General features: G+C 36.2%; 1 protein-coding gene across 1 annotated transcript in view; it reads right to left on the reverse strand.

Moving 5' to 3' along the window:
• PALS1 (protein associated with LIN7 1, MAGUK p55 family member) overlaps positions 1 to 18,218 on the reverse strand; it is a 56,195-nt gene that overhangs the window by 17,946 nt on the left and 20,031 nt on the right. Inside the window, exons 2-3 of the mRNA XM_054275310.1 lie at positions 10,483 to 10,996; positions 3,609 to 3,817 (exon numbers count right to left, since the gene is read on the reverse strand). Coding sequence (XP_054131285.1) covers positions 3,609 to 3,817; positions 10,483 to 10,849 — 576 coding nt within the window. The 5' untranslated portion in view covers positions 10,850 to 10,996. The remainder of the gene's footprint in view (positions 1 to 3,608; positions 3,818 to 10,482; positions 10,997 to 18,218) is intronic.

Raw genomic sequence — 18,218 nt, forward strand, 5'->3', positions numbered from 1 at the left:
AAGAAGTCTGTCATTCCAGGAGTGACACACTACACACAGCACAGATGATTCACACTGAGTATGTGGCAATACCTGTATTTTCTTAACTCTTCAGACTAATTTTTATTGGTAATCACGTTACCTTTAGATCAAGAACCTCCCCCCCAACCCGTGAATTAGCCATTTGGTTTCATTACAGACACCACAATTTGTAGGCATGTATGATGGAGGCATGTGCTGGACTGATATGAAGCATTCAGAAATTAACTGCAGCTGCAAAATTCTGTTGTTGTTTACTGGCAGGTGAGCAGTAAACAACAAGTGTGTATGTCAGATGGAACATACACACACATTCTAGGGCACTTACACCAGAAGTTATGAGCTTCCAGTGCATCCCCTCAACAGTATGGATCTAGTACATTTGTCCGATTTTGCAGAAGAAAACAGTAGCATATCCAAAACATTTAGGAACATAGTCTATATAAATTGAGCCTCTTAAGTATATTTAATAGCAGGAACATCTTTAAGGTACTTGGTATATGCTGTTACAGGCCAAGTTATAAGCTGTCTTGAATGCTGTATCAAATATTCTTACAAGGTCAAGATTCAGACCATGCTCCCATAATCCATGCCCCCATCTTGGTCAAGTTTAAATGGATTTAAAATCAATTTAATTACACTTGATGTTTACTGGCTATTTTTATTTGGGACTTGGAGTACACCCCACTACATGAAGATAAGCTTAGTCAAATAAATTCCTTAAGATCAAGTGCTTCATTCCGCCCTTTTAATTCAACTGAAGTTTCTTAAAAAGTTGAGAAAAAACTTGAGTTGTTAGTGGCTGGTTATCAGAACTGGTGGGAAAATTAACCATACATGTATACTACCACTTTTAATAATTTTCTAAAGAGGACTAGAAAATGAAAAAACCCTAAATAATATTAATTATTACTTAATTTTAAAGGAAGACTCTTTCATGCTACATTGTGCAATTGTGTTGTAAAATGCCTTTTCCCATTAAGAGATGTTCTCTTGAACAGTATAAAGCCACAAACAAAACATGTCTGTAGCTTTAAACTGGGGCACACACTCCAAACAGTTTCAGAGCTGTACACTGTTGCTCATGACCTGTGCACTAAAATATGCACACTAGCACTACCTGCTATTTAAAATTAATGTTATGCATGTATCTGCTATTTTTCTTTCTTGTAATGTCTTCTGGCTTTTATCATCAAGATGTTATCAGTATCTTAAAAGTAGGCTTTTGCAAGTGTCTTTTCAAAAACACCCTGAAGTAAGTAAATGAGTTGCTTTCTGGGGGAGTTTCTTATGCCTATGCTTAGAGGTAAAAAAAGCAAAAGACAGCCAAAAATGAGAGTACAAGAAAAAACAGACATACAATATAAACACATTGTCAGGATTAAAAAATACCCCAACAACAAACCCCAAAAACCAAAACAAAAACACCACCAATTTTTCTAAAGCAGAAATAATTTCCTTCCATACTGCTACATAACTAATACTGAAACTTTTCAAAAATGAATAAAAGATCTGAAAACCAAGCATAAGATCTTCTACGTAGGCAAGACAAGGAAGTACAAAGTGACGTGAACAGAGGCTTCAAGGTATCCCCTCGAGACACTTCTGTCAGACACAGAAATATTTGTCCCGAATTTCTGGCTCTATCATTTCAGGATGTTATTAAATATATTGCAAAATACAAGTCACTTAAATACACAAGCAGCTGAGTCACTGAGAAAATAGATTACATCTGAAAACGGGAACAGACATTTGCAATATATTGAGTTTTCAGGAATTTCAAGGCTGGACAAGACAGGGATGGGAGATGAAGAGTCAAAATGAACACAGTGATGTGTCTTGTATGCAATAGTCTTGTGGATAATGATCAAATGCTGTTGGTTTAAAATTTTTGGATAAATGAAATATTTTCCTTTTGCTTAACTTTATTCATGACTGGTAAGAGACACAAAACTGGCTTTGCACCACCTTCTGATTTTAAGATTTACCAAATCACCTGAAAAAAGAAAAGAATACGTTGAGAAGGTAAGGGGTAGTGAAAAATGGGGAGAAACACAAGAGTTTGGAAACAGACCTAGAGTTTTCCTAGGCATATTTTCTTATTGAAAACTTCTATTAAATAGCAAATATTCACAAAGGGAAAGAACCAGCTTTCTTAAGGGTTACATCTGTAACACCTTGTATGATAAAAGGAGGTTCAAAAATTCTAGCCTGCATCTGAATGAAATCCTAAACTAGGCCTATGTAAAGTGGATGTTTGGGGGAGCAGCTTACAAACACATGGTAACTGAAAAGGCTCCTTCAGACTCACAGACACAGTGAACAAGCCCAGTGAGGAGTCTGAAGTAGGCTACAGACTGATGAATAAGGAAGCCAGAGGGAAGCTCACATGTACTGCAAACATATGATTACAGTGGGTTGATTAGAAGTTTTCACAGATTCACAGGACATTCTAAAGTACTTCTACCTGCTTTTGGCACAGTCTTACTGACAAACCTAAACAAGAAAATCCTAAGCTGAAATTTAATCAGCACCTGCACCTTTAGATTGTATTTAAATGATGTTCCTCCTCATCATCAAGAGTCAGTAATTTCTTCTGCAAAAGAACTTCAAGCTCGCTACAATGCTGCTGGGCTTACAAGATTAAAGTCTAGTAAAAGAAAGGAGAGTGGAAAAAGCTGTTGAAAAAAATGCTTCAGGAAGAAAGAAAATCAGATCCTAAATCAAACAAACTAACCAACCCAAAAACCCCACCAACACCCACCACCTGCTGCCATACTGAAATACTCCAAACCATGCATCTGAGTCAGTTTGGTTTGCTGGGTGCTAAATGCTGGAGCCTTTATCCAGCCCCTGCATCTGGCTTTGCTGAACACTACACTGCTAGGCTTGCACTGATGTTGGTATTCAAGCTACCTAGGCCAAAGCTAACAAAATTTATATGGGTTTAAGATGTAGACACCTTTCACTACTATATATACTTGCACCAGACCATAGAAAATTGTGACAAAAGTTACTGAATGACCCTGTAGTATATTTTAACAATTTCTAAAAAAATGCATCAGATCTTATAAAAGAGTTGTCATTTGTCAGACCAAAAGAAGTCTAATCACAGCAGTAATTAAAGTACTGAAATTAAGTATTAATGGACCTGTTGCTCACTTTAAAGGAGAAAGCTTGTTTCCAGTATGCTTGTATTTTCAGAGATGACTCCCAATCTAAGAACCATGGCTCAACTCAGAGGAGAGTCACAATAAGAGAGAGCTGTAACTCAGTTCCTGAATGCTTGAAATAAAGAATACCAACGGAAAGGGAGTTAGATTATCACAACCACTCCCTTTTCCTATGTTTAAACATAGTACCTTCTCTATTACATATCTATCCATGCTAAAGAGAGAGTTCCTACCCCCTAAATATTTTTCTGGTTACTGTTTGCTGTATCTGGTTTTTCCAGATTTCCAATCAGTGACTATTATAGCCTCTTTCATATTCAACATTCAGTCAGTCAGACAAGCTTGACAAGTATGTATTTCAACAGTAGCTCTGATTACAGGTTTCATGTATGTCACAGGGATGCATACTGTACATACCTCTTGTGCTAGTTCTTGTGCATTGGAGCTGAGAGGATATGGAGGGCTGGCTTTGTTCATGTGGACTGTAACAGCGTTGTGGATCTTAAATGCATTCTGAAAATCGCTATTTTGAACAAGCTGTAAAATGAGTGAGATATCCTCTTGACTCTGAGGGTCTACCAAAACGTGCTGGATATGCTTAAGAGAATTTAACAGTTCTTCCACCTCTAGGTAAGAAATAACAAAATACAAATAAGATATGAGTTAACAAGAATGATAACTAAGTAATATTTATATTAAGAGTTATACAAAAAATTTTCTACTCTTCGGTTTTTAAACCACCAGTGACATATGCAAGTTTATTAGTTATCTGTTATTCCAACTTTTTTGAAGCAGAATGTAACTGAATTAAAAGAGTAAAGAAAGAAGAGGGAAAAAAAAGACTCCAAGTGAGTAAGAGCAGTAAGACTTTATTGCTAAGCTCATCTTGATGCACTGAATATTCACTGATACCTTGGTTCACCTTTCTGTGTGTACCTATAATATATGGTAGAAATCTATGTATCTCAACTATATATTGCTTACTTATAGAATGAATGTAAGATAAGTAAACTACAATCAATTTGTAAACATAAAATTATGCTCAGTCTCGGCACATTAAAATAAAAAGTATGAAAAAATACCATCTGTGAACATCTATGAGTTTTGAAATTATGTACAGCAAAAAAAAGTCCACATCTTTTACTTACACAAATATGAGTTCTGCTTGGGCAGTAAAATATTTTAACATTTTAATAACCAGTTTCTATATGTTTGCAGAATACTATACATGTACTACATTCTTGAGTTTCTAGAACTGATCTGATGCTTTACAAGCACTTTTCAAAGACTTTTATATTATTTTAAGCCAAACCAAATTTCTGCTAAATAGGTGACTTCTCAAAATTAAGTACTTCAGAAATCACCTAAACCAAGGAATAGGAATCAAACCCAGGTAAGAAATTCTGAAGCAGACAAAAAACCAATTCATGTTCTGAGCCTTAAATAACATACATGTTTTCACACATTATCTGAAAAAAAATCTGTTCAGCCATAAGAAGCTGGTCAGCTATCTAACATTTTAATAAATTCAAATAAGCTAGAACTTTCGAATCCTGGTATTTAAAGAAAATTAACAATAAAGAAAATCCCAAATTTTAAAACTGTCAGTTGATACTGCTACCAGAATACCAGTTTTGAGAGTAATTTTAAAATTCCAGCAACCTTCATTTATTCATTATGAGCTAATAAAATCAGGAACACTATCAGCGAAATTGCATTTTTAACATGAAAAATCACAGTAGATACTGATCAATACTAACATGATCAGTACACTGAACACAAGCCTAGACTCAAAATTTTTGAGCACAACATAAAAAATGGTTGATAAATGGGCACATAAAAACCACAAAGCCTAACAAAATATGCATTTCCAAGAAGTTCAATTGTTTTAATTTCCGGCAAATCATATCTACATACAAGCTGTCTAGTCTGAGTTTGCAAGTTAAGTCTTCTGTACTATAAATGGAAACAAACAAGCCAGGGCTACTACTACTCTTGTACATTACTGTCCGAAGGACAATAAAAAATAGTAATAAAACCCCTCCAAAACCATTTCACACATGCTAAAAACATCCTACCCACCAAAGGTCAAGGACTTCTTCCTGTAACCACCAAGGAAACAAAGGGCAATAGGACAAAAGCTTCACAGAAAGCCTGGATACTGGATCTGCAGGATATTCCACTGCTGATATCCAGTACAACTCACAACACTAATTATGGTAGCCAATGTCTCACTAGGAAACTGTATACACAATATACTGCTTATCACACTGGGAGAAATGCCATTTGGAGAGAAGGCTAAAGAACACTCCGCAAGTGAGAATATTTGCTAAACAGGACATTGTCAGCTGGCAAAATTCTCATCTAATGGAGAATGCACAGTACTGAAGTATCTCTTCAAATCAATCTCCCAAGTCTGAGGACGTGTGTTACTTTCAAGCATAAAGGAAAAAAAAAGTATGTGAAGCAGATGTTATTGTATAGCTCCTGACACCTGCTTGGTTAAAAAACATACTAACTCAAAGTTCTGCTATTTGTTAAGATTATTTGATTTAAAAAGCAGTGAGATATTAGAGAAGAACCTTCCTACTTTTATGTCTTGCTAATTATTTTACTCCATTATTTCTGAACTCTCTCTTACATATCTGAAAATTCAAATACATACACATATATACACACACACAATCCTAATACATGTTGCATGTAAGATACAAATGCATACAGAAAGACAGACATCTTACTCTCTATCTACAACAAAGACATCCTGTTCCTAGATGTCTTTACATATTTTCTCTTTTTAGCCCTTTGCTAGTTCCTTCTGTGCTGCCCTTTCTTACAAACTACCACAGTACTCTCTTCCCTGTATAATTCCCTTCTACACTGAGGCTTCATCTGCTGGATACCAAAGCTTTATACCAAGTGATTTCCCCCAACCACGAAACAGTAAACAAATACCCACCCCAACACAATTATAAAACAGAAATAATGCTTCAAAGGAGTGAAATTCAGTATTCCTCAAAAGGCAGCACTCCATTTCCTAGTCACTTGTTTAATAAAAAACCACACACATAAAACCACACACAAATCCTGGCTTTATGCATGCCTAATTCTATATTCCTGCTTCTGAAGTCTATATCACAGATGAGATTATGATGCAGAGTTAGGTTTTTTTTTTGTTTTTGTTGTTGTTTTCAGTCTTTTTAAAGTAACAACAATACAAAAAAGCACCAGGTAACAAAAGACTCCAGATCTTTCCTATAAAAGGGGTTATCTTGAAGAAAAATAAGTTCAGTAAGACCAACATCTGCATTTACTCACAGAAAAGTCAGGGTTCTTTTGCAGAACAAGTCCATTTTTTAATTGCAGATCAATTAGCAATCAAATACTGGTTTCTTTTACATGAAGTGCTGCAGCCTTTTACCATTAGACTATGAAATGGCTGGAATGTGACTGAGCACTGTGAGATATACACATTAATCAAAAGACTGCCAGGGCAAAAGTATGCAACTGCAGGGGAGGATGTGCAGTCACAGCTTAACATGTTAGATTAGAAAACCAAGAAAAGAAAATAGATGGTTTTTATCACCTTAAACAAAAAGTTAAGAAGAGCAAACTTAAGAAGATAGGATTTATTATACCTCAGCACCAATGTCTTCATTCTCAAAATTTTCTACAGAGCAATCTGTGTGCTGGTACTAGTACTTTAATGCTTCAAATAGAACATAAATCACATAGTCAGGAAAAGTAGTTTTGGATAAAGCAGTATTTCAGAAAGTTTATTTATAACATATTTATAAATAAGTTTTGGCCAAGGTATAAAAGCAAAAATAGGCAGCTTTAAAAAACAATCATCACTGTAGCCAGAAAGGGCTTACTTATGAAAAGATTACTTCCATGAAATGTTAGTTACTCATTTAACTGAATTAGCTGAATGAACCACAGAAAACCAGAGAAGTCTGCATTTTATGGAAGCATATTGCTGTGAAAAAGCCAGTAAATACTTACATGCACATGTGCTAGATGCAGAGACTTTTACTTCCATTTAAACAGCTGTCTAAATCATATACTGTTTTGATAACAAACATGCCCTTTAACATTCTTTTGGTTAAGTCTCCTGTTTTATTTTTATATATAAATTCCAACTTCTTTAATCTAGTCTGCTTTCTTTTATGATGATAAAAACATTAAAGACTTGGCAAGGATCTGCCAAATTAGACACTGGCACTTACAAAATAGTTTCCAAACTAAAAATACAGACACATAGGTCAATATTCTTACTTAAAATATGTGTCTTCAGGAAAAGCTCTACAGATTAACACACACACACACACAAAAACAAAATGAAAGTCAGTATTTTAAAAAATACCAAAGAAGGACAGTTGAACATCTCTGTCATTCACTAGCACCTGTCCAGATTTATTTGGGGTTTTCCTAACTAATCTCAGAGATTTGTAAATGTGACTAAGCACTTTAACCTGGACAGTAAAAGTAGCAAGAGGGAAGAGCCAGACGTTGTGTTACAAATGTTAGAAAGATTAACCCAAAAACTGGAAAAAGGACAGGCTTAAGAGTAGAAGAAAATTTTGTAACAGTTCAAGTTACTGCAGAAGCACTTCACTGAATTTAAATTTTAACTCTGTTTTTGACAACACTAGTGACTGAATATAGATTCTTTAGGGACTATATAGGTTAAAAAACCACCATATTTTATTTAGAACTATTTTTTCCTATATTTGCAAGAATTCAACATCATAGGTGTCTACAATGAAAAGCACCACTCTTAATCACAGAACCCCATAGTGGGTAAGGTTGGAAGGGACCACAGTGGGTCATCTGGTCCAACCTCTCTGCTCAAACAGGGTCATCCCAAAGCACACTGCACAGGATTGCATCCAAACAGTTCTTGAGTACCTCCAGCGAGGAAGGCTCCAGAGCCTCTCTCAACAACCTATTCTAGTGCTCGATCACCTGCAGAGTGAAGAAGTTCTTCCTCATGTTCAGGTTGAACTTCCTGCCATCAGGTTTTGCTCATTGCCTCTTGTCCTCTTGCTTGCCATCACCAAGAAGAGCCTGACTCCATCCTGACACCCTCCCTTCAGATGCTCACAGGCATTGATGAGGTCCCCTCTCAGTCATCTCTTCCTGAGGCTGGACAGGCCCAGCTCCCTCAGCCTTTCCCCAGAGATGCTCTCCTCCTGCACTTCACTGGATCCACTCCAGGAGCTCCCTGTCTCTCCTGTCCTGAGGAGCCCAGAACTGGACACAGCACTCCAGGTCAGGCTTTACCAGGGCTGAGCAGAGGGGCAGGATCGCCTCCCTTGACCTGCTGCCACAGTGCTCTTCCTAAGGCAGGATCTCATCAGCCTCCTTGGCCACAAGGGCACTGCTGGCTCATGGAATGCTGAACTATAAATCCTCTCTTCTTAAATCTTAAGTTTACTGATCCAAATGACAAGACCCAAATTTTGATTACAGAAGTGGACCAAGTCACCTAGTAAGTTTTCTTCAAGATGCACCACATACCATATATTATTTCCTAATTTACCTCTTTCCAGACACACACCTCTATAATCTTCTTGTCCCTGATGTCTGGCATTTCTCTTCTTACACCTAGTATTCAAAGAATCCTAGCTTCCATTCAAAACCAATTTCCCATCTTCTATTCTTGCTGAGCCAAAACTAATTTCCTCCTTCTAGCTTTTCACAAATACTTGGACAATCCTTCAGCTTCTCCCACAGCTAGTACCCTTCTGAATTCCTCACTGAGAGATTTTAAAACCCACCCTTCATCATCATCACAGTAATTTATTTACTGCTATTTCTCCTGTTCAAACACCTTCAGTCTACACCAGCTCCTAGCTGGCTCTCAGGTGTGTCAGACTGATGCATTACTCACTTCTCATCCCTAGCAGCTTCCATGGGTAGCTGCTTTGCCCATTGCTTTGCACCAATCCTCCCTCCATGATCTCAGCACCTCCAGCATGAAACCTGGCCCCAGCTTTCTAATTCCAAGTCACACTTTCCTCCCCTCTCTAGTTTCAATTTCCAATTCCTTCAGCCGTCTTCACAGCTTTTGGCCACTGTGGCTAAACAACTCCCAACTGAAGACACTTTTACTGTTTGACATCTAGTTTTGTATCTTCTGCTTTGTGCTCCCTCTCAGGAGAGAATTTTACAATCAAATACCTAACACTTCATAAAGTTAACTACAGAATCTGCTTCTTGCAAAGAGATCTCTCAGCTGACAAGCCCTGCACTAAAAAAGGTATACCCTCCTTGTTTGTAACTGAGCCTGCTCTCCACAGGAGGTTGAACAGGATGACTTCCTGATGACCCTTTCAATCTAACTTTTCCTAAAGAGGGATTTGTACAATAAGGATTACCAGAGGTTATGGAGCAGAGACATGTCTTTAGCAGAATCGCTGCTCAGGCACACAAATATTAGAGATGAAGTAAAAAAGAAGAAATTAGCAATTTCATAGCTATTTTTTTCACTCTGTATTCTCAACTACCAGCCAATATGAAAGAAAAAAAAAAAAAATTTTGGTGCAGCCCAGAAAAAAAGGACGCCTTTTTAAAGCAAACTGGATCTCTGAACAAGTATGGATTTTGAAATCTGAACAGATTCCCAGTGCATCTTTTTCACTCCAATGTCACACATTTTATTTAAAATACTTATGTCTGAGGAAGAAAGGTTAGAAATTTTCTCTAAACAACCATAATTAAAACAATGACAACTATGAAACAAAAAATTGTAGCATAACATTACATTTTCTTCAATGCCTAAGCAGATTTTCATTATCAACACCATTACTTTAAGAGATGTATTGGTGCGACATTTTAATCAGGTGGTTTGATAATGCAAGACATAACAGGAAAAAAGCACTAGCATGTTTCTCCTTAAAGTATCAACAACTTTTTATTTTAAATGACAATCTGTGTTTATTCATTCCTTATTCTGGTCTACAGTTCATCAAACATCATAAAATTAGGTATTACTTACATGGTTTTTCCCAGCCTTAAGAAGACAGAGACATTGACTGAATTAGTTATTATCCACAAGGTATTTAACTGTTCCCCAAATGAATCAGTTTTGAAAAGCCACTTGCTGAGGCACATAGCCTGATGTTTGGCTAAACAAAAATACCCCAAACCACCACAAATCTGAAGGATAAGACGACTTTAAATCTGTTTATGAAAGATTAGCTAAATTAGGTTTTCAGTGGCCTAAAAGAGTATTAATATCAAGCAAATCTTTACTCCATTGGCACACTCACTGCATTTTACCTACCTAGTGTTTTCACAGTGTAATGAGGACTCTCCAAAACAATCCCTTCTTCTGTGTCAAATATTGGATTATCTATTCCAGTTTTAGGAGGAATTTGTGCTAGTTTCTTTAGCCTCATGGAAGCAGTAAGGTCCAGTTCTTGTTTCCTTCCCTCTTCTTCTCGTCTGCGCCTCATGTCCTCCTGCTGCTGGCGGATGCGCTCCAGCTGAGCGCTGCGCCGCATGGGCATCATCCTGGAGCCCAAGTCCCCAGGGCAATCAACAGCCATCTCTCTGTGCTTCTGAGGCTCCTCAGGAGACACAAGATCCACATTTTTTGCTTCATTGTCAGAGTCTTCTGTGATATGTCCATTCATGTGAGAAGTTGTCATGATTATCTGTAGTTATGCTTATGCTCTTCAAACCAAAATGCTGCTATTAGGCCAGTTTGTGTTACGATACTGTGTAAAATCCATTATAGATTCAAAAATATTTCCCTTCCATCACAAGACATTTGAAGAGGCATCCAGGAGGAAAATCTAATGACAGATATTAAAAAAAAAATTAGTGAGTAATTGGACAAATAAGAAAACACCTAAGGTCCCCAGGCATCAGAACAATGAGACTTTCCATCCAAATTTACATAGTGGTTCTTCCCCCACTAAGAACTATAGAATCCTCACAAATCTGTTTCACATATTTTGGTAGACTTCAGGTACCAATGTCAGAAAAGGAGCACTGTTCAAACTAATGATAAAATCTCTTTTATTCCCAAGTGAAAACCGTGGTGATTCTATACTTAACACAATTGCAAATAAGCAGTTTTCAGAGAATTCTCATTCAAGTTTTAATTTGTATTTGCATTCTTAAAAATTCCAACACAAACCACACTTACAATCCTATAGACACTAAATTTGAAAAACTTGTTTAAAACAACAAGTTCTTAAGTAGTTGAGTATGCTGAACACCAGTAAAGATATTTGCATTTATTGTTTATAAATTAAGGCATTTATATAAACATTGCTTCCTGGATTCAGAGAAGATGGGTCTCACATAGAGTTCATTTAAAAGATACTATCTAAAGCAGACAGGAGCTGCACTTACACAATTACAAGTACAGATAAAGTCCTAGGATAAGGGTTTGGACAATTCTGGTTAGCAGTGACTCTTAATACTTCCCATAGGTATGCATTAAAGCAGGAAGGATTAAATACAAGAGTTAAAATCCTTGTGTGGGAGTACAGACATACAGATTTGACAGAGAATAATAATTAATCTTCACAATCAACTATGATATTCCACTATACTACACACACTTTAATCTGGTTTCTTATTCCTGATGATTCAGGCTAAAGAGCTTAGGTGTCCTGATAAATATAGCCACTCATCTCTTACATATAATTACAATTAATGCACATGTAACAGTGTGTTTTATACCACACTGCCTTTCTGTCAGTCATTGTTATCCACAATCTGTCCAATTAAAAGGTCATAAATTAACAAAGAGTTGCATACCATATCATCAATATACTTAATTTTTCAAGTTACATTTTATCACTTTTTTTTTTAATTTACTGAAGGGAAATAGTATGAAATATCTCTAAGTTCTATTACACGCTGGAAGACACCAAGACAGAAAAAAAAAACCCAAAAAAAACCAAAACCCAGAATCACCTACATTCTTATACCAAATGTTTGCGTTTGGAGGAGGAAGGGAAGGATGTTTATGCTGTAATTAAGTTGAAAATTAAATATCTATAGTTCTGTCTGGAGGAGCAGCAATAGAGACTCCTACACAAGTTTTTGCCCGCTTGCAATTCTAAATACGTAGAGCTTTTCATTTTCATGAGGAGTAGCACACAGCAACAACAAAATTATTTCCTTTCTTGTTTGCTCTCTAGCCCCTGCTACTAAATAGTTATTACTAAAATCTTACCGATAACAAAATTAAATTAAAGCATTTCTGTGGTAGTAAAAATTCTTTTTTTTTTTGCCCTTATAAGCACTTAATTGTACTCCACTGATATGCTGAACATCCAATTCTCAGCATTCACACATTCAGAAAAAAAACTAAGCAAAAAAAGCTGATCAAAACCTGCATGGTACTGGGGCTAGCACTGCAAGTACCCCACAGTTACTCAGTGCCTGTAAATCCTTCAGTTACTGCCCAACTTAGAACAGCTTTTCAAAGAATAAAGCCACATAAAATTAGCATTTAGACAGAGTTATATAAAACACCACTTTAAGAAAAAGTTCTGTGAAATTCAGAGAAAGATGGACAAAAGTTTAGCAAAATGATCCCCAGGAAGCTACACTTCCCCTTCTGAAAAGGCAAATTCTCTGTACAGAAATTCCAATCCCCAAAAAGGAAGCCTCATTAGGAACAATAAAATTGCAAAGACCACTACTTTAACTGTGGACTGAAGATAATTCAAATTCTTTTAAATTCAAATTGTATTGGCCATAGCTTGTCTGAACACTGAAACTTTTCAAAGCTACATTCATCTCTTTTCAACTCTGACAAGCAGAAAGAAAACTCACATTCCTGAGTCTATAGGGTACAACCAATAGGTGCTGAAACAATGAATAAGGTGCTGAGGGGATGAATGACATCCATTTAATCAGCACTAAAAAAGTCAAAAACACGGTGTGAGGACCTGTAAGAAGTAAAACACAATTTTATACTCAATACTGTGTAAGCTGAATGATGTCACACTCTCTAGTGAATCTTAATCGGAAAGAATTATCAGAAAATTGAGTTGATGGCCAATGCTTAAAAACTGGTCAAGAATATTTACATTGGGATTAGCTACATATTCTCCATCAAATTTCAAGTGCCAGCTACATAAATGGCCCACCAAAAACTCATAACTGTACATAGAGTGATAAGATTTAAAATCTCTTTAGTTTAGTAACGTGAACTGAAGACAAGAGAAACAAAAATATAGGCTGGAATAACAGGCAACCTTAGTAACACTGCTCACACTTTCAGTATAAACTGTGTGCAAGACACAAAGGACATATAAACTCTTTGAACAGGGTACCAAGACATTTAAGTCACCTGTGATAATAGATCTCTACTTTCAGTATGCAAGATCTGAGTCAATCAAGTAAAAAAGAAACAAAAGCTACAGAAAATCAGAGCTCTCTTGCAGCAACAGTCAGAAAACAGTGACAATTTAAGAATTTTGGAGTTTTAAATAAAAAGTATTTCTGGTATCCCAGAAAGCTAGATACTTCTAAAACCAGCAATAAACAGTACAGCAAATGAATCATGCTCAGACTATACAAAATATCATGTTATCAGGCAACATAAAATTTGACCTTATGGAAACACCAAACCAAATACACAAAAACCTGACCCCAGATATAACGAGCTGGTAATCCATAAAAGCATAAGCATGCTGCAAGTCTGGAATGCTGAACAACTTCCTTTAATCACAGAACTTCTGATAACGGGTGACCCCTTCCAAACCTAAGCCCCTCTCCTCCTTCCTGTTGTCTCAGGTCTGCATCAGACATCACAAATCCTCATCTCCAACTGTTTTGGGAAAATGCTATTGCCTGACTGCAGTAAATGAAATAAACACGTAAGGAAAGAAAAAACCCAAATCAGCTCTCAAGTCCCTCTGCACAGTGGTCCTAAGGATGCAAAATGTAAAATATTACACTGGTAAAACCTTTAATTTGGTTCTCAAATGAAGGTGTGGCATAGCTGAGATTAAAAAAAAGATTCAGTTTAAGGGAGGTACTAGGAACAGAAAATTTTATTTTAACTAATATGCATGGCATCAAAAGTCATAAGATGAATAATTTCAGAAACTATTCTCTTAGTTTCTCTTTCTGAAGGTTTCTTTTGCAATTTTAAAAATTCTGTGACAGCAACTATAATGGAAGGTTGTTACGCCAAGTCTGTTCTCTGCAAATTGTGTATCCAATAATACAGATTTTCAGTCCAAGAGAAGCTTATTTTGCCAAATTAATATATAGCTCTATGGAGAAAAATTTGTAGACTTACTCAGTAACAATAATTTTTACTAGTTCATATGTACAATCTATATAACAACATTTGTAATTGAGAATTCCTTTCCACTTTGGAACTTGGTAGCAGCAGTTCCTGTACTTTCTAGATATGTACAAGAGTCTGTTACACAGCTTGATTGCTCAAAGCTTAATGGGGTTAAATCATGGCTTTGAACATCTTGCTTTGAACTGTTGATATCTAAGTGGGGAATCTTAGTGTTTCCACATGACACGTAGAGCTTTCCAAAATAAACCAGATTTATGACTCTCTCAGTCCAACTTCCTATCACAAGTCTTAGCCACACAGTCCTGGAGAGTGTATGTGAATGTCTTTTCTTCACACATTACTCTCATTTTTGGCCTCCAGAGGAAGATTTCTAAAACCTGATAATGTTAGTACAGCTATTAAAAAACATCACTTCATTTATTCTGGTCACTACTGGGCATCATATAAAATTCTGACTGGGATGTAATTATGAGCAGCAAACAATATCTCTGATGCAAGTTCATAACAGCAAAATTAAAGAAAAAGCACAAGTACTTTTTTGGTAACTATACTAACTATTCTCAAAAATATTGTATTTTACAAGCCACCATTCCTCATTCTTCAAAGCTAACAATGTCAGGCTTCTAACATCTTTTTAAACATACTGAATACACTAAACAAAGCACAGACCCCAAAAATTCTGTAAAAGAATAAACATACATAAATGCAATGATTTTAGTGTGCAAGGCAGACGCTAGAATAAAATATATACAACAGAGACTGAAATAGAAGTGCTGTAAGGTGGTTTAAGTTTTCATTTGCTTCCTGGTGACTGTGGCTGGTGTGCATAGCAATCCTAATTGCTTTAACAACTAAATTCTGTACAGTAAAATTAAATTTGCTTTGCTTCAGCGACTTACAAAGAGTAAAAATGACACTTTCTGGAGGCTGAGGTTGTGTGTTACATTTCAGCAGTGTTTAAAATTCTTTCATTGCCAGAAGTATGATTAGACCTGATAGTTCCCTTTTTAAAATTCATTAAAGCTGCAAATTCTGAATGACTGCAAGGAAGTTCAGTGCTTACCTCCAGTGAAATTTCATTAGTTTTGGCACAGATTAGAGTATAAAAGCCCAACCTACATTTGTAATTTTAATATAAACACAAGAAATAGATATTAAACATTAGCACAGTGCAAGGATTTATCATCAGCTTAAAGCCATATACCACAACAGACATGGTATATTAAAATATTAATTAAAAACAACTGGAAGATGAATTCTAGGTTGCTGAAGTGGATTAAAAAGTAGATTAACATCACATACAAGATGTTTCCCGATATCTGCACTACTAATAAAGTATGAGCATAAAACTATGCTACAGATCTCTGTCATGTATTATTAATAGTGTCTCTTCTGGTATTTTTACTCAGTACTTCAGATTCTAGGCAACCAAAACCTAAGCCATAAAAATCACAAAGTACCAAAGTAAAACACTTCAATAATTCTACAAATGGAAACACAGTGCAGGAAAATAAAAAGTAATTTCCAGCTTTCTTTGCATCATCTCCTATGCACCATTTTTTCTTCAATGGGATTTCAGTGAATCTGCAAGATTAGGAAACTTGGAAAGCAATCACATAAAGGAAAGCACAACACAAATAATGCTGCACAGCATAAAAATGACTACCACTACGTGATGATAATTAAAGATTAGCGTTTATGACAGAAAATACTTCACAGATATTTCCTATGACTCTTAATAATACCTGAAATAACTGATATAGCCTAAAACGGACTGATGCTTTGCAAAAATAAGTAAAAGTTACAAAATTTATGGCAACTTGATACCTCTTGTCTTTAGTTTACAAAAAAAAAAATCTGTAATGAAAAAAGAAACTTTACACTAGCTTTGCAACATGTTCAAGAAAATTACTTTCTGGCATGGTTTGTTTTTTCAGTCTAATATTATTACTTAAATATTCTTTCCTATAACTAGATATTCTAGCATAGACTCTAGTATTGAGAGCAAACTCTTCCTTTAATACCCAGCTGACACTTGTTTTAATAATTTCAAAACAGAGTTCATTATAACACCTGTCAAGCACAGTAACTCAGTACAACATGTGAATTTCAAAGGGCTGCCAGACATGCCGAGAGGTTTTAGCATTCCACGCTCACTTAAACGTGCAAGATATGTGAATCAACAGCAAAAAGGGCTAAACCCTCAAACTGATCATTATTTTCACTGTTAGCAGTTTCTAAGTCACCTTGGTGATTTAGAAAAGAACAAAAGCAATGTTAATTTGCAGCATTAAAGCACAGAGAAATTGAAATGAAACTGAAAATTCAGATGCTAAGGTTAGATTCCAGTTTTATAAATGGTATAAACAAATTGCACAGCCTGGCAACCTGGGACATTATAAGCACATTTTTATACCACACTGGTATTACATCTAAGAACTGTGGTCTATGTAAGACATCAGATTTTATTAGGTTTGTTTATTTCTGAATGCAATGTCACCAATCAAAAAAGTCACAGCTCGAGAACGGGCCTCCAGTATCAACTTCAAAAGACACAAGAGGCGACTCCTTACAAAACAGATACAAAGTGTTTTCCATGAAAAATAGGCACCAACAGCATTGACACGTACAGCATGCCAATCAGCAGCCACCTCACTCAGACCTCCTTTCAGCAACTGCACCTTTGCAGTCAAATACATGCAAGATCCCTCTTCATACAGCTGCTGCAGAGGTAGGAACAATTAAGGCTTATTTAAATTCCTTCCCATCTCACTGTGAAAGACAAATGCTTCCTGTTCTACCAGCAGCAACCTTTCCTGGTTAGCATAGCAACAGCGAGCTCCTTTAATCAGCTAAAATTGATAGCACAGGTCAAGCCACACACATGATAGCACAGAACCACTCCACACAAAGCTTTCTCTAGTAGTAACACATCTTTCTACGGCATTTATCAACATTTTTTCTTTTCAGTTACACAAACAAAGTGCTTCCTAAGTTGACTGAGATTTGAAACAATTGTTGAAAACACTAAGGATAAACATATACCACGATTCCCTTTGTTTTAAATAAACACTACAACTCCCATATCAATAATTTCTGCTTTTTAGATCAAATGAAAAATGGACAGGGAGGAGAATAAAGTTACAGCTGGGGTGAGAGGGAATGACAACAGAAACAAACCAGACTCAGTTTCAAGAAGCTTATTGCTAGAAGTCACAGATAGACAAAAAAAGTTAAAATACTTGCGGAGGTCAGTTAAGCAACTCTGTAACATAGTATTTATGTTCTAGGTTCTGTTCATATTTTGTATCCTCGATAAAGCTTCAACAGAGCTGTGCTGACAAGTCCTAAACTGCGGTGACAAGCACAGCAGAGGGCAGTCTCTGCAGCAATTAGTGAAAACCTGAAAAAAACCCCAAAGCTGTTTCAAAAGAGAGCTCACAGAAATCCAACACTACCGCTCGTTAAATGGTCTGAGCCCACATCACCCCAAAACAGCACACAGATATCCTACCCCGGCATTCCAGCAGGGCTTGGATTAATAGGCTACAACTATGCATACATTTGAATACTCAGTTCTAATCAGATCTTCAGCACCCATAATCCCGGTGACAAAACCCGTTTATTTTATATATAGATATGAGTGGATAACACAGATGCCTACAAGATGCAATGAAAATATGACATAATAGTATGAGGGAAAAAAGAGTTACCTTAAGTGAGTGGTTTTT

The sequence above is a fragment of the Melozone crissalis genome, unplaced genomic scaffold (genome assembly GCF_028551555.1).
Source record: "Melozone crissalis strain CALT ecotype California unplaced genomic scaffold, PUWL_Pcris_2 ptg000018l_1, whole genome shotgun sequence".
Lineage (NCBI taxonomy): Eukaryota > Metazoa > Chordata > Aves > Passeriformes > Passerellidae > Melozone > Melozone crissalis.